Source organism: Tamandua tetradactyla, chromosome 20, assembly GCF_023851605.1.
Source record: "Tamandua tetradactyla isolate mTamTet1 chromosome 20, mTamTet1.pri, whole genome shotgun sequence".
Lineage (NCBI taxonomy): Eukaryota > Metazoa > Chordata > Mammalia > Pilosa > Myrmecophagidae > Tamandua > Tamandua tetradactyla.
This window is the reverse complement of record NC_135346.1, coordinates 29,749,701-29,772,598: the sequence shown is the minus strand read 5'-3', so window position 1 is coordinate 29,772,598 and position 22,898 is coordinate 29,749,701. Positions and strand designations below refer to the sequence as shown.

General features: G+C 42.8%; 1 protein-coding gene and 1 pseudogene across 1 annotated transcript in view; one reads left to right on the top strand and one right to left on the bottom strand.

The window, feature by feature from the left end:
- Positions 1-22,147, top strand: part of SH3TC2 (SH3 domain and tetratricopeptide repeats 2) — a 91,657-nt gene extending 69,510 nt beyond the window's left edge. Inside the window, exons 13-17 of the mRNA XM_077137367.1 lie at positions 10,733-10,883; positions 12,832-12,954; positions 14,164-14,314; positions 16,793-16,989; positions 19,119-22,147. Coding sequence (XP_076993482.1) covers positions 10,733-10,883; positions 12,832-12,954; positions 14,164-14,314; positions 16,793-16,989; positions 19,119-19,310 — 814 coding nt within the window. The 3' untranslated portion in view covers positions 19,311-22,147. The remainder of the gene's footprint in view (positions 1-10,732; positions 10,884-12,831; positions 12,955-14,163; positions 14,315-16,792; positions 16,990-19,118) is intronic.
- Positions 24-774, bottom strand: LOC143664722 (focal adhesion kinase 1 pseudogene; annotated as a pseudogene).
- Positions 22,148-22,898: the final 751 nt, after the last annotated feature.

Genomic DNA, 22,898 nt, shown 5'->3' with positions numbered 1-22,898 from the left:
GACAAATAAGGAATTCTCAATTCTTATTTCCACTCCTCTGCTGGGAATGCAAGTTCACACTTCTCCTTCACACTGGAAACACCAGTATCCAAATGGAGCCAGTGAATTTCCTCTGACTGCAGGTGACTGAGTCGAAATCCATAGCAGGCCATGTGCTTTACTTTGTGACTGTCAACTATCTTCTGAATGATGCCCCTGACATCAGTGGCATCTCCATGTCTGATAATACTGGCCCATGTGGTTGGTTCACTACTGTTTTCAAAATAATGAGAGATCGTCAGCACTCGCTCCATCGTCCCAGCGGAGTATTCCATATCAGTACCCAGGTGAGTCTTCCTACATGAATTTGGTGTGTGATTCAAGTTTGGGTCAAGGTAGGCTGCTGCCAATTATTTTGCTACATGCTAGGTGTCTGTCATATTCTGTCCAGTGCTGTTGTCACATTGCAGGGTGGCTCTTTAGCAGACACTTCAGAACACCTCAATGACACTGTGATCAAATCAAATGATGATTAAAAAAAAAATACTTCCAGTTTCTCTTTCCTGTTGGCATGGGAGTCAAAAAGAACCGACAAATGTGAATAACTGGAATGGCGCCTTACTGCTCACTGTGACTAGTCCAACCAGCTTTCTGCCACATACATCTGTGCTTGTCGCTGTAAGACTCGGACCCTCCGGCGGCTCCCTCCCATGCTCGCCTCGCGGGCGCTCCACGGTCCCGGCCAAAGGTGGCGGCAGCGTGCTCGCGCCCCCGGGGCCCTGGCTTCGCGCGCATTGCCTCTTGTTTTCTTTCTCTCTTCTTTTTGTTTCTCTGTTTCTCCTTTACTGCCTTCATTTGTGTTAGAAATGTTTAGAAATGTTAGAAGTAGAAATGTTTCCATGAATAGTTTGATTCCCTTGTTGCTTCTTTATTTTTTTCCAGTGATTCCTCTGGAGATTACAATTAACATTTTAATTTATAACAATCTAGTTCTGGTTATTACCAAGTAGATTTCAATGATATACAACAACTTGTTCCCAATATATGTCCTTTCCCATCCCATCTTATTTGGACTATTATACAAATTACTTCATTCTACGGTTTTGTAATTATGGCGTTATGCAGTTGTCTTTTAAATCAGACGGGAGAAGAAAAGAGCTGCAAAAATACACTTTCATTATCTTTTTTATTAATCCATGTTAACATTTATTGATGCTTTTTAAGTCTTTGTGTGAATTTGTGTTACTGTTTAATTTACTCTCTTTTCAATCTGAAGGACTCCCTTTAGTCTTTCTTACAGAGCAAGTCTGTTAGGGATGATTTCTCTCAATTTTTTAATCTGAATATATGTTAATTTCTCCTTCATTTTTGAAGCATAGTATTGCTGGATATAGAATTCTGGATTGACAATATTTCTCTTTCAGCGCTTTGGAAATATCATCTGACTGACTGCCTTCTGGCCTCCATGTTATCTGATAAAAAGTCAACTATCTTTTTGAAAATACCTAGGACATGATGAATTCCGTGTCTTACATGCTTTCTAGATTCTCTCATTCCGTCTTTGGGTTTCAGTAGTGTGATTAGGATGTTTCTAGGTGTGGATTTCTTTGAGTTGATATACTTAAAGTTCATTGAGCTTCTCAGATGTGTACATGTTTTGCATCGGATTTGGAGGGCTTTCAGCATTATTTTTTAAATATTGTTTGCCACTTACTCTCTTTCCTCTCCTTCTGAGGCTACCGTTATGTATATTTTGGAATGCTTGATAGTGTCCACAGGTTTCTGAGGCTCTCTTCATGTTTCTTCATTCTTTTCTGACCTATATTAAAATACCTGTTGCTTCGCCAGTTCAAATCTGCTGTTGATCCCCTCAAGTGAAGTTTTCATTTCAGTTATTGTACTTTACAACTCTAGAATTTCTATTTGCTTTTTCTCATTAAAAAAATAGTTTCTATCTTTTTATTTATGTTTTCTATTTGGTGAAATATCATTCTCATACTTTCTTTTAGTTCTTTAGATATAGTTACTTTAATTCTTTGAACATGTTTATAATAGCTGATTTAAAGTATCCATCTAGTATGTTTGGGCTTTATTAGGGGCAGTTCCTGTTGATTTTTTTCTGAGTATGGGCCATACCTTCCTGGCTGTTTTCTTTTCTTATTTTTCCATGTCTCATGATTTTTAATTGAAAATTGGACATTTAAAATAATACAATGTATCAACTCTGGAAATCTATTTCTTTCCTCTCCTCAAGACTTGTTGCTGCTGCTGCTGTTACCTTTATTGAGGTAATTCTGTTAAGTCTGTATTCTTTGTCATTTTGACCACTGAAGCCTCTGCTCACTTAACTTATTGGTCAGCTAATGATTGGACAGACATTTGCTTAAATGCCTTGCAACAATAAATCTCCCAGCATTTCCTGAAGTGCTCTGTGCATGTCGGGGTATGTATTCAGTGCTTCAGCAGGCACTTTACAACTCTGCCTTAAACTTTGCTTCCTGCTTTTGCAGAGCCTGAATGTCAGTCAGAGGTGATAGATTAGGGCCTTTTAAGGTCTTTCCTGAGCATGTGCTCAACTCTGTACATGCCTGTGGTTTCCTAGGTTCCCAGGAAATTTTTGGAGCTTTTCAAATCCCTCCATGGACTTGTTACTCCCCGGATTTTCCCCTTATATTTTTTTGTCAGCTTTTTCTTTGACCCAACTGTTACTAAATTCTGAAGCAGCAGTGATGTTAAAAAATTGGTACTGATGTTTTTACCACAAATGCCCTGGATGGTGGGGTGTGGGGTGTGGGGTGGAGGCTGGGGGGAAGGTTGTTCTTTCCCAAGAGGGCTCTGAGTCAGGTAAAATAAAGATAGGCCCTGCAAGTGGACCCTTCTCGGAATGGTCAGGCAGGTCAAATAGTGACAGTTCTCTGGGAATGGGGTTTTTGGGGAACCCCAAACCCATTTTGCCTTCTCTGATGGCAGCTAAGCTGCAGGTTTTCATGGCTGCCATGATTGTGAGGCTGTTGGTTTTCAAGGCTACCAAAGAGATGTGGAGAGGGGGATGGAGATAGGGAAAGCTAAAACGCAACAAAGTTTGGTGTTCTTATTGAGACTTAGCAATTCTTATTGAATAGATGTTCCTCTGACTGCTACAAGCATTTGGTGTGTTTTTAGAGACCTGTAAAAGTTGATTTTGACAACTTTTGCCAGTGTTCTCGTTGCTTTTATAGAGGAATAGATTGTCAGTGGTCCTTACTTCGTCATTCCTGAAGTTTATTGAGGATTGGGGTCTTTTAATCCTAATGTTCTGTGATTCTGATATCTGTGGCTCCTATTTGCATAGTTGGAAGGAAAATAACATTGACTTCTGCTTTACAACCACCATGAGTGATACTGAAAGGAAGATTGGGAAATGTCTCAGGTGTCAGAGGCAATTCCTGCAAACATGAGCTCATTATCCCCTTGCAGAATGTCCAGTTCATCAAAGAGAACATGTTGTAATACTTTTTAGCATATAGATATCACTTACTCCTACAGAGCACTTGAATAAAAAGAAATGAACAAAGACCAGCTCACAAACACAGATAAATGTTCCCAGGTTCAATGCACCTGGGAATAGTTACTGTAATTTAGCTCTAAGCTTCCTGGTAGCTGGGGTAAAAGGGGGAGCTCTTATGAAATTCTCACTGTCTGATAAAAATCCATAAACAAATGTCTCTGTTGGAACAAATTTTTTTCCTGGCACAGATTTATAAGAGGAATTTAATTAAGTGAGTCTTGATGATTTCTTCAACAAAAGACAGATTTCTTCAACTAATGAACTCTCCTTAGGGGATTTCCATTCTCCCAAAATTCTAAGCCATAGCCAGAAAAGGCAGGAAGCTTTCATGGAAGAAACTGCAGGCATTTGCAGGGACAGGTTTGGAGGGAAAGGAGAGAACTCTTTCAGGTAAGGTGGATAAGATCTGTTGGGAAGAATTCATGAAGATGGAAACATCTGAGGAGGGCCTTGAAGGATAAGTAAGATTTCGAAAAGTGAAGAAGGGTAGGAGAATAGCATTTTGGGAAGAAGAAATAGCAGTAGCAATGGAAGACATTTGTAAGACATTTGTAGATTTAACAGACAAAGTTCGATGACCAGCCAGACAGGGGAAGTGAAGTAGAGAGAGGACTCAAGCCTGCCTGCAGGAGGTAAGGAGGGGGTTGGGAGGGGGACAGTGTACCTCTGGGTCTGCACAATGAGTATCCACAGTGAAAATATTGTCCATAATGCTAACAAAAAGCATCTGTTGTATAGGCACTGTGTAATTGCTTTGAGGGCTTTTGACTCAAGTCTCAGGACAACCATATGAGGTAGGAAGAATTAAAATTGACAGCCAAAGAGGCCAAATAACTTGCAGGATGCCAGACAACAGGTATTGATACCCATATAGACTGGGTCCAGAGCAGAGGTCAGCAAACTTTTTCTGTAAAGTGTAAGATAGTAAATATTTAAGGCTTTGTAGGCTTTACGTTTCTGTCACAACTACTTCACTCTGCAGTTGTAACATGAAAGTGGCTGTAGATCGTATGTGTGTGACTGTGTGCCAATAAAACTTTATTTACAAAAGCAGGTGGCAGGCTGGATTTGGCCCCTGTGCCATAGTTGCCAACCCTGGGTCTAGAGTGCACATTCTTTTTTTTTTTTTTTTTTTAATTTTTATTGACGAAACAACATACAAACACAAACATTCTTAACATACAAACATTCCATACTCGTACAATCAATGGCTCACAATATCATCACAACATAGATGTATATTCATCACCATGATCATTTCTTAGAACATTTGCATCACTCCAGAAAAAAATAAAAAGAAAAAAGAAAAAACTCATACATACCATACCCCTTACCCCTCTCTCTCATTGACCACTAGTATTTCCATCTACACAATATGTTTTAACTTTTGTTCCCCCTATTTTCTTCTATACCCCTTACCACTCCCTTTCATCGATCACTAGTACTTCAATCTACTCAATTTATTTTAACATTTGTTCCCCCATTATTTGTTTATTTTTTATCTATATTTTTTACTCATTTGTCCATAGTATAGGTAAAAGGAGCATCAGACACATGGTTTTCATAATCATGCAGTCACATTGTGAAAGCTATATCATTATACAATCATCTTCAAGAGACATGGCTACTGGAACACAGCTATACAGTTTCAGGCACTTCCCTCTAGCCTCTTAAATACATCTTAAACTAAAAATGGGTGTTCTATTTTGCTAGCTGCTGGAATGCAATTTACCAGAAATGGAACGGCTTTTAAAAGGGGGAATTTAATAAGTTGCTAGTTTACAGTTCTAAGGCAGAGAAAATATCCCAATTACAGCAAGTCTATAGAAATGTCCAATCAAAGCCATCCAAGAAAAGATACCTTGGTTCAAGAAGGCCAATGAAGTTCAGGGACTCTCTTTCAAGTGAGAAGGCACATGGCAAACACAGTCAGGGTTCCTCTCTCATCTGGAAGGACACATGGCAAAGACAGCATCATCTGCTAGCTTCTTCTCCTGGCTTCCTGTTTCTTGAAGCTCCCCGTGAGGCATTTTCCTTCTTCATCTTCAAAGGTCGCTAGCTGGTGGATTCTGTTTCTTGTGGCTATGTCGTTCTGCTTTGCTCTCTCTGAATCTCTCTCATTCTCCAAAATGTTTCCTCTTTTATAGGACTTCAGAAACTAATCAAGACCCACCCAAATGGGTAGAGACACACCTCTACTTAATCCAGCTTAACAACCACATCTTGATCTTGATTAAATCACAAATCCAGGGAGATGATCTAATTACAGTTTCAAACATTCAATGCAGAATAGGAATTAGAAGAAGCAGCTGCTTTTACAAAATGGGATTAGGATTAAAACATGGCTTTTCTAGGGGACATACATCCTTTCAAACCAGCACAATGTGATATCTATATAATGTGTAAGAATAACCTCCAGGATAACCTCTGACTCTGAAATCTCTCAGCCACTGAAACTTTATTTTGTCTCATTTCTCTTTTCCCCTTTTCGGTTGAGAAGGTTTTCTCAATCTCAGCTCATTCTAGGATTTCTGTTCCATGATTTATACCCCTGGGAGTCATGACCCACATAGAGGAGGGGAGACCAGTGAGTTTGCTTGCCATGTCGGCCGAGAGAGAGAGAGATAGAGACCACATCTGAGCAACAAAAGAGGTTCTCTGGGGTTGACTCAGGCCTAATTTTAAGTAGGCTTTGCTTATCCTTTGCGGGGATAAGTTTCATAGGAACAAACCCCAAGATTGAAGGCTTGGCCTATTGATTTGTTTGTCCCCAATGCTTGCGAGAACATCAGGAATTCTCCAAATGGGGAAGTTGAATTTCCCCCCTTTTTCACCATTCCCCCAAGGAGACTGTGATGCTTTGAAAGGATGTATGTCCCCTAGAAAAGCCATGTTTTAATCTAAATCCCATTTCATAGGCAGAATAATCCTATTCAATACTGTATGTTTGAAACTGTAATCAGATCATCTCCCTGGAGATGTGGTTGTTAATCTGGATAGCTGGAGGCATGTCTCCTAAGTCTTGATAAGTTTCTGGAGTCTTAAAAAAGAGGAAATATTTTGGAGAATGAAAGGGATTCAGAAAGAACAGAGCAGAATGGCATAGCCGTGAGAAGCAGAGACCACCAGCCAGCGACCTTTGGAGATGAAGAAGGGAAAAATCTCCTGGGGAGCTTCATGAAACAGGAAGCCAGGAGAAGAAGCTAGCAGATGATGCCATGTTTGCCATGTGCCCTTCCAGATGAGAGAGAGAAGCCCTGACTGTGTTTGCCATGTGCCCTTCAGCTTGAGAGAGAAATGCTGAACTTCATTGGCTTTCTTGAACCAAGGTATCTTTCCCTGGATGCCTTTGATTGGACATTTCTATAGACTTGTTTTAATTGGGACATTTTCTCAGCCTTAGAACTGTAAACTAACAACTCATTAAATTCCCTTTTTTAAAAGTCATTCTGTTTCTGGTACATTGCATTCTGGCAGCAGGCAAACTAGAACAGGGACTTAGCAAATACTACTTTATTCAGTGTTCAAATCACTCTGGAATTTATCAGGGCATCACATACAGTGCATATTAGTAACTGCTTGGTATATATTCTGCCTGCTCAGCCAGTACTAATCATCCTAGATGAACAATAGGTGCGGAGGGCTATGTAGTAAAATCTCATGGAATTGTAAGGATGAAAATGAGTTCATTTTTCATCTGGTTTGACCCCGGTTTGTTTGCTACAGAGTCCAAACTGATTACGCTGGTAGGCTCTCATTTCACTGGTATTAGCTCAGATCCACAACACCCCAACTTAGGGTAGTGTTCTAGTTTGCTAGCTGCCGGAATGCAACACACCAGAGACGGATTGGCTTTTAATAAAAGGGGATTTATTTTGTTGGTTCTTCAAAGGAAAGGCAGCTAACTTTCCACTGAGGTTCTTTCTTACGTGGAAGGCACAGGATGGTCTCTGCTGGTCTTCTCTCTAGGCCCCTGGGTTCCAACAACTTTCCCGGGGGTGACCTCCCTCTGCATCTTCAAAGGCCTGGGCTGAGCTGCAAGTGCTGAGATGAGGAATGCCAAGCTGCTTAGGCTGTGCTACATTGCGTTCTCTCATTCAAGCACCAGCTAATTAAGTCAAACGTCACTCATTACAGCAGACACGCCTCCTAGCCGACTGCAGATGTAATTGGCAACAGATGAGGTTCACGTACCGTTGGCTCATGTCCGCAGCAACAAGACTAGGTATGCTCACCTGGCCAAGTTGACAACTGAGTCTAACTAACACAGGTAGCTTTCATCATCCTATCCTGCCTTTCTACCGATTTAAACTCCTCCTATTGGAGGAATTCTCTGTAGGGGTTAGCGGTGGGAGATGGTGGGGTTGGGTAAGTAGATGCTGAAAACTTTTGGCCCAGCCTTTCAGTCTTTAGCTGGGATACTTTGAATCTAGTTTGATAAGGGTTTTTAGTCTTTCAATTGGAGGGGTCCTTGGGAGTCTCGTTATCTGCCTTTAGGTGACCGAAATCAGAAGGGTGCCCTTCTCTAGAACTGACCCAGGTAAGGCTCACGAGAACTTTGTGGCTATATTGAATCAGTTAAATATTTACTGAGATTCTACTAGGGCTCGGTCACTGTGCTAACAACTGACAAAAGGGATACAGTTCCCAAACTCACAGAGCTACAGGAAATAGACATTATACAAATAATCACCAACTTATCATATAAACTGTGGTAAGTGCCACAAAGGATGTGCATGTTATTTTTAAAGAGAAGGAACACCTTGCATGCAATAGTTCTACACTAAATAATGACTAATTCTTGCGTAAGAACACAATAGCAGCCTGGAAGGCATTACTTCTGCTTTTATTCTTACCTCTTTAACTGTCTTCCTGTGGAATGGGAAAAATGATCTTAATGTTTGGCTTTCAATATAACTAATATTACCCATATGTAGAATTTCTGTAGTCTTAAACCAGGAAAGAATTGCTTTCACTGACATTTTCTCATTGATCACAAGATGTTTTAGTTTCCTAGGCTGCTCAAGCAAATAGCATGCATTGGTTTAGTTTAAACAATGGGGTTTTGAGGCTAAAAGAATATCCAAATTGAGGCATCATCAAGGCGATGCTATCTCCCCAAAGACTGGCATTCTGGGGCTGGCTGCGGCAATGTTTCATCCTTGGCTTGTCTCATGGCAGGGCACATGGTGACGTCTCCTGGTCTCTGGTCTCTCCCTTCTCTTCCTGATTCCATTGATGTTCAGCTTCTGGCTGCAGTCTGTGGCTTTCTCTGAATTTTGTTTGGCTTATGAAGAATTTCAGTACTAGAATTAACACCCCGGGGGACTGGGCTGGGTCACACCTTAACTGCAGTAATCTCATCAAAAGGTTCTACTTACAATGGATTCCCATCCACAGGAATGGACTAGATTTAAGAATATCTTTTTCTGGGGTTCATACAGCTTCAGTCCATCACACAAGACTGTGCTGTGCATCAGTGCCCTAATTTCGCAGATGAGGAAACTTTGCTCAAGCTTTAAAATAGCTTATGTTCTTAAAACGTCAGCGTTCTTAAAGGGGCAAAAGAAAGCAGAAATTTTTCACTTGCAGATCCCTGAGCTGGAAATTAAATGCTGCTTGCTGATGTGAGCCTGGGGACTCTGGAGTCAGACCTTCGGGGTCAGAGCCTATTTTAAACTGGTTTATTACCTTGTCTAAGTCACTTACACTTTCCAAGCCTTAATTTTTCCATTTTTAAAGTGGATATATTAATTGTACTGATTTCTTAGAGACAAAGTAGCACTTTGCTTAAAATGAAGGCTTTAGAAATGAGCAGCACAAACCTGGGCAAGTTTAAAAATAACTGGCTTTAAGTTATTTATAAGTTAAGTGTTCTTCATAAGGACCCTCATGATTTAGGGTTTCTATGAAGATTAAATGACAGATGTATACTGAAGGTGCTTACCTAACAGCAGGCAGGAGGGTAGCCCTCCATAAATGGCAGTTCTTCTTACTGACACAGGACAGGACAAATTAGTGGAGGCTGGGCTCTGGCCAGTGGCAGGACAGAGTCATCCGGGCAGATATCTGGGAATCCTCACAGGGCTTGGTAGGAGGAAGTCTGGGCATACAGGTGTATCAGGGTGACTATTCCCCAGGATCATGGCTAGTGTCAAGGCAGGAAGGAAGAAGCAGGACTCAGCGTCAGAGGCTGAACTTTGGGGAAAGGAAAAATAAGGAAAAGAGAAGACTTGAGATTAGAAAAAAGAGATCTCCAAGCAGAGCAGTGCATAAGAACTGAGAATAAAGTGATATGGACACTGATCTGCCAGCCACACTCCTTACATCTTTTCATCTGAAAGCTGGACCAGGCCTGGACTGCAGGTGGTGGCTGGGGGAATTGGCACGCTGGGTCAATCCGGGCCAAGCCACTGGCTCATCTGGTGGGTGACATAGCCACGTATGGTTGTTAAACAATGAGATGGTAAGTGCTGACAGGAGAGAACCAAGGAAACTGGAGACCACCTCCCAACTTTAGACCATAAAAGCCTAAAATTTGGGGAGTGTGACGGTGGCTCAGTGGCAGAATTCTCACCTGCCAGGCTGGAGATCCAGGTTCACTCTCCGGTGCCTGCCCATGTGGAAAAAAGAAAAAAAAGAAAGGCCTAAAATCTATGGTCTTTTTTTAAACTCGAGACCATGAATCAGGTGTAAATCTCGATAAGAGTCAGTGTCTTGGAAAATCCTCCATTTGCAGGGAAACTTGATTGCATCCATTAAAAAAATAAATGCATTTGGTATCCACTGTGTTTTAGGTGCTTATGAAAAATATGTTATAGAGCAGTAGAAAAGTTGGTGGCCCATGAATCAGTCATAATGATAATAATGGTAACTAACATAAAAAATTTACTCCATGCAAGGCAATTTTAAGCTCTCTAGTTTTATGACCTCATTTAATTCTTACAACAGTCCTGGGAGGCAGATACAATTATATCCCCATTTTACATAGCAGGGAACCTGGGCATTGAAGAGGCTCTGTACTGTGTCAAGGTCACACAGCTGTCTGGGACAGGCCACAGTTCAAATCAGGTCCTGACGTCTTTGTGTGATCTGGGACCAGGTTCTCTCCCAGAGCCTTGGGCTCCTCTGTGCTGAGGCCTTTAGGTCCCCTCTGAACCCCCGCCCCCCCCCCCCCCCACTTCACCAATTCCTATCTGCCCCCAGGTCGCTCAGGAGGTCCCTCACGTGCATCAAGGAGAGCCTGCGCATCTTCATCGACCTGGGGGAGAGAGACAAGGCGGCCGAGGCCTGGCTGGGGGCCGGGCGACTCCACTACCTCCTGCAGGAAGATGAGCTGGTGGAGCTGTACCTGCAGGTGGGCCCCTTGCTGAGCTCTCCAGGACGTGCACTTGGGCTGCTGGGGAGGTCAGCTCGGCCCTCAAAGTCACCAGCTGGAACCAGCGAGAGGAAGGAGCCAGGCCAAGCCCTTGAAGGGGGGGTCAGCAGCCTGGGCTGTTCACTGGACATGTGATTGAGACCAGGGTGGCCTGACAGGGTGAGCAACAGCAGCCAAGGGCCAGTCCCTGAGCCGCAGCCCGAATTTCCCTGAAGGAAGTGAGGGGAGGTCACTCCCTCCCTTGTTGTGTCAAGTATATTCATCTTTCCAAAGCCGGACGTACACCCTGATTGCAAGGTTTTGCATAATAAATATACAATAACTTCTTGGGTCTTAGTAAATACTGAATGGTATTTCATTATTATTATTGTTATTACTGTTATCTGCACAATACTGACATTGAGTAGTATCATAGTGTTTAGGGAATTTTGTTTCATAAAAAAATAGCCTATCTTTTCTTCCTTCCCCTTTCTTATTTCCCTTTGTACTCCCTATCCCTTCCCCCTCACACCTTACTCAAACTAGCAGACACTCACTCCCGCTGAGGCTTAATAAAGCTGTGTAATATTGATTGAATGCTTACCATGTACAGGAGATGACTATACACTTCATGCAATAGAAGTCTCTATTGTAATTTCCATTTCCATTTTATAGCTGAGGCTCAGAGAGGCTGGGTAACTTGCCCAAGGTAATATAGCAGGTGAGTGCTGGAGCTTGAGACTTGCACACAGGCAGTCTGACATAGAGCCTTCACTCTCAAACTCCACACTATTCTGCCTCAGAATTTTGGATATGGAAGAGTTTTCAGAGAGCAGACCATTCAGGCTTCTCTCATGTTCTGGGAGACTGAGAGCCAGAAAGAGCTGTTCAGGTTTGTGCATTGCATTTGGTGGCAGAGACCTCTGACCCCAGGATTTCATCTCATTGCCTCTCTCTCTCTCTCTGTATAACTGCATATTCAGTAATAGTATTTGGAAGGTCTTGCACCAGAAATTAAATGTTCACTGACCAGCACTGGTTCTGGGTCCCACCCACCCATATGCTTCATCTGAGCTTGTGGTTCTGCAGTGTCATTCCCATGCAAGTGACTCATTCTCCCACCTGGGGCTATTCGAGGTCCTTTAACTGTGTTGGAGATGCAGCAGGACATTCTTCATTCTTCGACTCATTGCATTTCGTTTAGATGAAGTAGAGATGGCAAGGACAGGAGGAGAATATTGGGCTGGAAGACGCTAGCGTTTGTTCATTACTCTTGGTTTGAATTTGGAGAGGTTCCTTATTCTTTTCGACCCTCAGTTTTTCCACCTGGAAAATGTAGGTTGGACAGATCACTCTTTTCCAAACTTCAGTCATTTACATATCAAGCTTATGATTTTGCCGTATTCATGTACCATCCGTACCATTAGTCACTTATGTTTCTTTGACTCAACTTCAAATCAACTTAACGTTTAAAACTTAGCCTTATCCTAAATAATGCTATCTGAAATCACAGGTTGATGTATTATTCTTAATGTTTTCTTTTCTAAAACACATTAAAATACATAAATGCATTAAAATAACTATTAAAATGTAAAATGTTTGTTTATGCACTGCCAAAAATAATTTCTAGTACCAGAAAAAATAATCACCCAACTCAAGTATTAATCAAAAATTAATGATTACCCTTGTGAAGGACACAGCACAGTTTGGTACATAATAGGTCTTTGATGAGTATTCCCTGTGTCACGCTAATTATACCATGAGGAGAAAATGCTGGACTAGAGCTCTCTCAGGCTTCTAACTGGCCCTATGAGTGCGAAGCACCATCTAGGATCTGGAGGGCTTTAGCAGAGGGCTAAACCGGGCAGTCAAGGTCTTACCAGTGCAAGTCCCACAGAAGGTTGGAAGTCCTTCTCTCTGCCTTTGATGGCCATCTCTGTCCCACCAGGCAGCCATCCAGACAGCCCTGAAGTCAGAGGAGCCCTCCCTGGCTCTCAGACTCTATGAAGAAGCTGGCGATGTGTTCTTCAATGGGCCCCGCAGCAGGCATCGCGCAGTAGAGTATTATCGGGTAAGTCGGGGCTAGGCGATCTGCGGGCCGCACTGGACCGCCTTGGGCCCCCTTTCCCTCCCTTGCCGGGATTTCTTTTTTCTCCCTCCTTCGTCCACTGCCCACATGCTGTCCCTCCTCTTTTGTCTGGCAGGTTCTTGGGGAAGGGTCTGATAAGTTCAGACATTCTCAGGCTTGATAAATTATCCTTCCTTGAATAATACACCGTAATAATTACATTTGTTGGGCACATGGCACTTTACAGTTTGTAACACACTTTCATGTTTCCCAGAGTGTTTCCCACATACTACTGGTGGCCTGAGACGCGATTCAAGATGGGACATGAATGAGCATTTTTGTTCCGCTCTATTTTTATTAAGCATGTATTAAGATACATTAAACATTAAAAATGTATGTATAATACTAGCTCATCAAACATGATTTCACAGATATTATAGACGATAAAGCAAGAGTTAATTTAAGAAATAATGCATAAGATAAAGACAGTTAATTTAGAAAATAATACTAACTAAATAACTGTCCAGGTGTCAAACAAATATATCACAAATTATAATTATTGTCCATCATTGACTGAACTTCGTGGAACCTCATTATCTTATTTGATCCTGTAATATCACTTAATCAGATAGCCATTCATTTGTTTGTTCATTTGTTTATTCAGTCATCAAATATCTATCACACGCCCAGTATGTGCCAGGCACAGGGGTGGGGACATAGCAGAAACCAGTGCCTACTTCCATATGCCTTTTATAGATTAAAAAAATAAGGTTCAGAGAGATGAAGCGACTTGCCTAAAATTATATAATAATAAAAATAATAGAAATGACCATTTTTCAAACACTTTCAGACCATGTGTGTACTCATAAACTAGCACTATGGGTGCTATGGGAGCACATGGCTGGGTGATGTTCCCATGTGACCTTGGAAAAAATCACCTCCCCTTTCCTGCTCTCAGTTTCTCCAGTTTTAGGAGACAGGGTTGGATCTGATGACTTTTATTCTTCCACCTCGAAGATCTGGGCAAAGCAACAAAGAACAAGAACCAGGAGAACCAACTGAGAAAAGGCGTACATGGAAACATGGTCCTTCCGCATTCACTTCAGTCCACCGCCCTCCCCTCGTCCTGCCAGTAGAACATAAGCTCCTGGGGTACGTAACTGATAGCTCCTAGCTAGGACTAACTAAGGTTCTTTGTGCCTCTGTTCTCAGGCTGGGGCTGTTCCTTTAGCAAGGAGGATGAAAGTGGTCAGAACTGAGCTCCGGATTTTCAACAAGCTGACGGAGCTACAGATGAGCCTCGAAGGCTATGACAAGGCTTTGGAATTTGCCACCCTGGCTGCCAGACTGAGCACGGTCACTGGTAGGTGGTCCTCATTGTTGAGCATGTTAAATGGGAAGGATAGACACTATTCAAGGGTAGACAACAAATCGACAATAGCATAAGTTCTGGAATAGGACTGCTTGAGTTCAAAGCCCAGGTCCCAGTGTCATTTGCAGGGAGACTTCTTTTTTTTAAATATTTTTATTGAGAAATCTTCACACACACACAGTCCATACATGGTGTGCAGTCAGTGGCTCACAATATCATCACATAGTTGTGTATTCATCACGATGATCATTTTTAGAACATTTGCATCACTCCAGAAAAAGAAGTAAGAAAGAAAAAAGAAAAACTCATATATCCCATACCCCTTACCCCTCCCTCTCATTGACCACCAGTATTTCAATCTACCCAATTTTTTACCCTTTATCCCCCCTAGTATTTATTTATTTTTATCCTTATTTTTTACTCATCTGTCCATACCCTGGATAAAAGGAGCATCAGACACAAGGTTTTCACAATCACCAGTCACATTGTAAAGGCTATATCATTATACAATTGTCTTCAAGAATCAAGGCAACTGGAACACAGCTCATCGGTTTCAGGGACTTCCCTCCAGCCTTTCCAATACACCTTAAACTAAAAAGGGATATCTATATAGTGCATAAGAATAACCTTGAGGATAACCTCTTGACTCTGAAATCTCTCAGCTACTGAAACTTTATTTTGTCTCATTTCTCCCTTCACCCTTTTGGTCAAGAAGGCTTTCTCAATATGCAGGGAGACTTTAAGCAAGTTGCTTAACCTCTATAAACCTCAAGATCATCATCCCAACACAGGATTGACAATAGCACCCACTGCATGCAGCTGTTATGAGGAAGCACAGTGCTTTGATAAGTGTTACCTGCATCATGTTAATTATTATAGCGCAGTTGGTATTATCCTCTGAGTATAGGGTAAATGGCATTTTATCCTGTGCACATGCGATGTCCCCATTACAAAAGGCTAAAGACAAAATCCTGTCTCTTGGATTTTTAATTGGTTGGTTGTTAGTGAAAAGCTCATTTTTTCCCATGGAATCAAAACGTAAATGAAGGTCAGTTTCTCAGGCTAGCTAGGGCATTAACTCAACTCATGACATAGCTGAAATAGCTTGTTTTTCAACAAAAGCCAGTAGAAAACAATGCAAGCCATTAAAACAGAAAAACAGCAGACTAAAAAAAGATTTAAAAAACCTCCTCTTAAAGTGTTGGTGCTTGAGGAAAAGCAGGCTTGATTAGAGGAGGATATAGAGGTAAATGGAGTCTTCTGTGACAATTCTAGAAGGGAAGGGACTTCTGGGCATTTTCAGGCTTCACGTGTGGATGGTGCTGGACTTACCGTGACTAATTGCACTTCAAAGCTTCTCTCTCCTTTTCCTTTACTGCAGAAAATCTTATCTGAGCCGACTGTCTGCTAATCTCAGGAAAAGCCTTAGGTTGCCCCAGGAGGCTCCCTCTGAGCATTCTTTTCCCTTCCATGGACAGAAGCTGAAAGCAGACTATATACAAGCAATTTCCCCATGACTGGATTTTTCCATATCAGAAAATATTTCTCTGCCTTGGACTTTCTCATTTAATTTAGTCATTTGACCCTTTGAAGCCTGAAAGTGATGTTTTTAGAGTATATCAAACAGCTACCTTGCAAATATTCCAAAGACAACATTGGAACCCTCTGTTCCCTGTAAAAGATCATTTTGTATTAAAGGGGCTCAACTAGCTTTAATACAGCATACCCACCAAAACTTCAAATACCAAGCCATAGACTCATTAGAAATCAGCATTCCAAAGCACAGTTTAAAAATGAACAGGTGACAGGTGGTGCAACGGTGGCTTAGTGGCAGAATTCTTGCCTGCCATGCTGGAGACTCGGGTTCAATTCCCAGAGCCTGCCCATGTAAAAAAAAAGAAAAGTGAACATGTGATAACTCTGTGGCTTATCTGAGACCACCACTGGTCTCAGATGTATTTGGCATGTCTGCTACGAGAGCCACTTTAATGTGGGGAAGACATTTGTTATACAAACATTCCATTGTAAGGCATTCTTGGTTACTCAGTCAATAAAGTCTTGTCATCATGTCCCATCAAAGGGATTTGGAAATGATTATTTTCCAGAGTTCTGAGTTATGGTGACATTTGCAATAAGGAGAGAATTTTCTTTAGTGAATCTTCCTAGACAATCTTAACCAGGAAAAATACCCCAATTAGAGTCCTATGTTTTCATCTATAGCATAACACAGGTGTAATTTTATATTTGTTTGTTTGTGTGATTATTTAAGGAATGTCTTTGTCCGATGAGGCATAAAACTTCATAAGAGCAGGAACCTCTTCTACTTTGTTCTTTATCATATACCTAGGCCCAAGCACAGCTCTTGACACCTAGAAGATCTTCAAAAAATTCTACAGAATGAATGAATGAATGATGCAAAATGTGGGCTACAGGGTTTCTCTTTCTCTCTCTCTGCCTTCCAAATCACAGGAGATCAGAAGCAGGAGCTGGTGGCCTTTCACCGCCTGGCCACGGTGTACTATTCTTTGCACATGTACGAGATGGCTGAAGACTGCTATCTGAAGACTCTGTCCCTCTGTCCACCCTGGCTGCAGAGTCCGAAGGAGGCCCTGTACTATGCCAGGGTGTATTATCGCCTGGGCCTACTCACCTACAACCAGCTGAAGGTAAGAGTGAAGCTTCCAAGGATGTGCAAGGACAAGCACCTAATTGCATTCTTTCCTGACCCATGCAAAGGTGGTCAAGAGCCCTTGGCATGGGGTAGAGACCATCCAAAGGGCTAGGGATGGGGAGTCTTGTCTCATAAAGTGGGTAGTGGCTCCACTGGGGACGTCAGCTCTTTCTATTTTGCCCATGTGGGGATCCAGAGGTTGCTCCCATCTCTGTTGAGGACACAGATCATATGATTTCTGAGGCTTTTTATCCATTAGCCACTTCAGGCATGTTGCCTAATATCTGTGAGCTCCTTAAGGGCCTACAAAAATATATGACCCCTAAACAAAAGAAATGCAATATTTTGGTTTCCTAAAGCTGCTGGAAGGCAACATACTAGAAATGGGTTGGTTTTTAACAATAGGGATTTATTAAGTTACAAGTTCCAATTCTAAGGCCATGAAAATATCCAAATTAAGGCATTAATAAGAGGATACCTTCTCTGAGGAAAGGCTGCTGGCATCTGGGTTTTCTCTGTCACATGGCAACATCTGCTCGTCCTTCTCTCTGGGGTTTAGCTTCTGATTTCAGTGGTTTTCTCTCTCAGTTCCCCTGGATCCTTTCTTCATATTCCCAGGGCGTTTCTCGCTGGATTTCATCTCTTTGCTTCTCTGAGCTCTCTGAGTTTCAAGTGTCTTTTATCCTCTCATAAAGGAGTCCAGCCATGGGACTAAGACCTGTCTTGAATGGAAACATTTCATGGAAACAACCTAATCAAAAGGTTCCACCCAATAATAGCTCTGCCTTCACAGGGATAGATTGAGAACATGGCCTTTTATGGGCCATGCACATACAAGCTCCCAAATTAAAATAGAAATTAATAAATACTTAATTGAATATCCACTAAATGTGACAAGCCAACTAGCCAACTGCAACCCACTTCTTAGGAAGTTATTTCAAATTATATTTAAGGAGCAAGGTGGATACATTTTAGTATCTTTGTGATAATGAGGTGTGGGGTCTTCAAATGTAAGCAGGCCTAGGTTTTAAGATGGCTCTAAGTTAGCCCTGCTTCTCCTGCTTGCTGTGCTGGAGTTGGCTCCAACACTTACTTTTCCAGTCATTTCCAGAACTATGTGAATGGTCTGCAGTTCTCTGTTACAACTCTGACCCTTGTACTGTGTCCTGGATCTTTGGCTTCCCTTTATGAGAGGCCCCTGTCCCATCCACCCCAATCCTTAATCCTGTGATGCAGTGGCCTCATGAGTTCTGCCGCTGGTGGGTTCCCAGGGGACCCTCATGGCAGCTATGATGTCCTACACTTATTTGCCAGACTTTGTTTCTGGCCTGAATTAATTATTGACTTGTAAGTGTTAATGGAATCCTGGCATTTCTCTCTGACTCTTAACCAAAGAGGCATCTGTTTCTCATCCTTACCATGTAGGGAAGGATAGTTGGTAGTGAAGGTATTCCCTTGGCATCTTGCCTCTGCCCTGCAAACTCCAAACAAGTGATTCAGGGGCAAAAAGTGTGAGTGATCTTTTTGTACCAACCTAGGACTCTATGGACTGCGAGGGGGAGATTTCAATTCAAATGACCTTAAGCCAAAAAAAAAAAGACCAAACAAAAAAGTCCACTTATTAGCTCAAGTAACTGGAAGGTTCAGGTACAGATTTAGTTTTTGATCGTTCAGAATCCTGAGACTCAAGTGTCATCAGGTACTTGCACCCATATCTCTTGGCTCTGGATTTTCCTATTTCTTTTTGTTTCTTGGCTTCATGCCCCTCCAGCTCCTGGCAGATTCAAACCTACATCTAAAAGATGAGGGACCCCTTTCCTTCCTAAGGCAGGCTGAAAAGTCCGGGGGTGTGGCTGGGACCGGCCAGCTGGGGTCATGTGGGCGTCCCTGAGCTAGGGGGCCCAGGGCCATGCAGGCCTGCTCGGCTGAGCCTGGGGAGGAGCAGTGTCCTGGGGACAACAGTGGAGTGGGCGAGGAGTCCCCCCGAGGAACCAGAAGGGGATGGGAAAGCATGTTGGGCAGGCAAAAGCTGTCATCGCCAGAGTTCCCAGCACCGCCTCCCCACCCTCTCCTGGAAATGTTTGCTAACGCTGTCTCTGCTTTGCCCCCACGCCGCGGGATTAGGATGTCCACGACGCCACTGAGTACTTCCTGCTGGCCCTGGCGGCTGCAGTCCTGCTGGGTGACCAGAAGCTGGAGGACGCCATTGGGAACAGGCTGGACCTCCTCCGCCGGAGCCCTCTGTGGCGCAGCAGCCCAGCCGGGCGCTCCTCCGAGAGGGCACGGTGGCTGAGCGGCGGGGGCCTGGCCCTCTGAGCGGCGCTGCGGCCCGGCCGGCCGCTGACACGGCAGAAGTTTCCTTCCCACCCTCGACTCGCAGGCCTAATCCCGTAGGGTCTGAGCCGTCACCTGGCCCAGCCACCTCATCTTAAAGATGAGGACAGCTAAGTGTAGAGGGGCTCGTCCTGGGTCACCAAGGGCTTACTGATGCAGCAGAGTTCAGAAGTCCTGGGTCCGGGCTTGAGATCGAGAGCCTTTTGCAGTTGGCTGTGGTGCCTCCGTACAGATTGCCTCTGAGATTTCTCAACGCTTGTTCTCCTGGAGAAAATGAGAAACCTTCTCCCCTGGGAAACCTTACTGCCTTCCCCCTAATGAAGAAATAAGGCACCGCATTGGTGAGAAGGCAAGCAATTTAGAATGCGTTCCCATCACTGATTTTTCTCGGTGAAAGACACCTCCCCTTGCCAGCAAAGAAACCCATCATTTCTTCTCTCTTCAGCTAGAACTGGAGGAGGTACCATGGCCCCTGTTCATGGAGGGAGAGAATTTGCTTCCCAGGGTGTGAGGTTTGCAGATACTCACCATCCCCATCCTGCCCCCAAGGCTAGGCTCCCACACCACCTCCCAGGCACCCCGGGGCAGCTTTCCAAGGTCAAGGCTTGAATGGAAATTATGATATAAATGACATGCAAACTGTATATTATTAAATATTTACATTTATATGCACATTTTGTCTCCTTTGTAGTAGAGACAGATAAGATGGGACTTGAAGAATGATGGGTTAAATACCAGTGTCTGATTGATTTCAGGGTAATCTTTCATAATCTGTTTATATTATTAGTCTATCGCTGCGTGAGAAATCACCCCTAAAATTAGTAGCTGGAAACAACATTTATTATCTCAGAGTTAAGAGAGAGAGAGACAGAGAGAGAGAGAGAGAGACAGAGAGTGAGACAGAGACGGAGAGTCCTTTATAATCTGATCTCAAAAGTGAAATTCCATCTCTTTTGCCTTAGTCTGTTCCTCCTTAGCAGTGAGTCACCAGGTCCAGCCAATCCCATAGGGAAGGAGATTATCAAAGAGTGACTGCTTGCAGGTGGGGAATTGGCATTTGGACTATTTCAGAAGCTGCCTGCGACAGTATCCTAGTTCTTTGATTAGAATTAGAATTCTCTAAGGACAGTCCATTGGTTATTAGCATCACCTGTGAACGTTCTCGAAAGGCGAATGCTAGGGCCCCACCTAAGATCTAAGGAGGTGAAATCTCTGGAGCCCAGGAACCTGAGCTTTAACACGCTCTCAAGGTGACTCTAATGTATACCAAAGTAGGAAAACGTGGCTTTGGTTCTGAGATGATGTGTTTAAGAAGTGCTTGGGGAACTCATTGCAACTGAACGTGCTGGTTCCTGCCCCTAATAATTCTGATTCAGCGGGAAAGGCCTCAGGACCATGTAGGTTTAAAAAGCAACTCCTATGACCCCCATGTAGGTGGTCCTCGGGCCACACTTTAAGATCCACAAACTCTCAGAATGAGCCCTAAACCACTTGCTCTGAAATATGTGAATACATGAGACTGTCTGGCCGGGGGCCTTTCCTCCTGGTGGCCCATCAGTGTAGATTTTATGGCCCTACTATCTGAGCAGGTGGTGGTCGTGTGCTAGGGTGGGTTGGGGGCACTGGGTTGAGTCACCGTTGTATCTTCCAGTCATCAAGGCTATCTGCACATCAGTGTATCTTCTTTTCTCTTAAGGGCCTAGTTAGTTGTCAAAACACTCTCTACTCTAGAGAATATTCTGCCCCAAGAAGGAGATGAAATGACGTAGCCTACTACCACTTGAAATAGATGTGGTTTTGCTGCTCCCACAAACCATAAAATCCCTGAGTTGGGAGGGACATTGTGGATGAGGCCATCCAGTCTAAGCTTCCATGTGATCCTTTCAGCAACATTCCTGGGAGATGGACAGGGGCGAATGCGTTCCAGGACAGTTACGCATCTTATGTTTGAAGAAAGCTCGTTTGACCCAGGAAGCCAGGTCATAACTGCTCCTTATTTGACACGGTTTGCAGACTACCTCTCTTTTCTCACAACCCTGTCTCTCTTCTCTGGCCAAATCCACATTTGTTTCTGTCCCTCTTAAAGTATTGCCTGGTGGGTGAAGTGTACCCAGGGATGTTACTGTATTTTTCTTGCTATGATTTAACGTTGCATTTTAGCATTGAATTAAGGTTTTCTTTTCCCCAACAGCCACATTGTATCATTGGCTCACATAGAGCTTGTGATTGATTGAGACTTCTATATCTTCTTCTATGAACTTCTGTCCAGTCTGATTTAAATTGCTACAGATATTTATATATGTAATCAACTGCAGGGCATTGTATCGCTTCATTTTACATTTTTTTTGTGGCGTTTGTTTAGAATTTTCTGATCCTATATTCTTTGGTTTACTTGTAAATGTGGTAAATTTGCTTCTCACCAGGTCGATTAGAAAAATGTTCAGCATGTTTCCAAGGACAAGGGTAGATCTTTTCTTCCTGGTTTTTTTTTTTCTTTTTGATAAAAACATTGTACTGTATTGTTGCAATTACTCCATCCCATATGCAAGTTGCTCTGCCAAAATAGTCATAAAAAGTATTTGGAAATCCCATTTTTAACATGTGGCTGATGGTTTCCCTTGGAATTTTGTTGATGCTGTTTTTGTTTCATGACCTACAGAGAATGCAACAGTGGTCTCTATATGAGCAGGTTTTATTATGTACGTATATCACAGTCAAAGATGAATTAGCTACCCTCTTTGTCCTAATCCTCCCGGAAAACTTGAGTGGACTGCCTGGCTCCTAATGTAAATAAAGATTGCAGAGGCAATTGCAGCGTTGTGGAGAACCCTGTGATACATTTTCTCACCTTTCAGGAGGACATTCCTTCCCTATCCAATGGTGGCAATGCTCGGAAATCCAATATTGATTTTATCCTTTTCTTATTTGCTTTTGCATTATTTTAAGATGCTTTTGCATATTATGTGGAAGTGTGTTTGGTTATGTTTTGCAAATAAAATGTAGCTCTTTTGACAGGGGTTTATGTGCGGAAGGCAGTATTCCGGGCTGGGGGTGGGGGTGAGAATGGGAGGGGGCAACACTTACCAGGAGGGAGAGGGACCTGAATTTTGTCTTGATTTTGACATTAAATGCAGCATGACCTTGGCCAATTAACCTAAGCTCCAGCTACCTCAGACTTCTGATCTACAAAGTAAGTGTGGTCACCCCTGGGTCCTTTTTTCAGCAATATTATTTCTATAACTGCTGTGCATGAAGGGAGGCAGTATTTGGGAGATGACATCATAATACTTTTATAGCCCTATTTTATTCTCATTTTTTACAGGCAAGGAAGTGAAGAAACAGAAAAGTAATTTTCTCCCGGTCAGTCATCTAGTTAGTGGCAAAGGCGACAGTACCCTGGGGGTCTCACCTGGGTCTCACCACCCAAAGGCTTAGTTGCACTAATGGCAGGGTTTCTGTACCTCGGGGACTACCTACACACTTGTCTGGACGTATGCATGTCTGTCTCTATGCATGTATAATCATGTGCATACATGACTGAATAGTCATTTGCCAAGCTTTGTTTTTCTA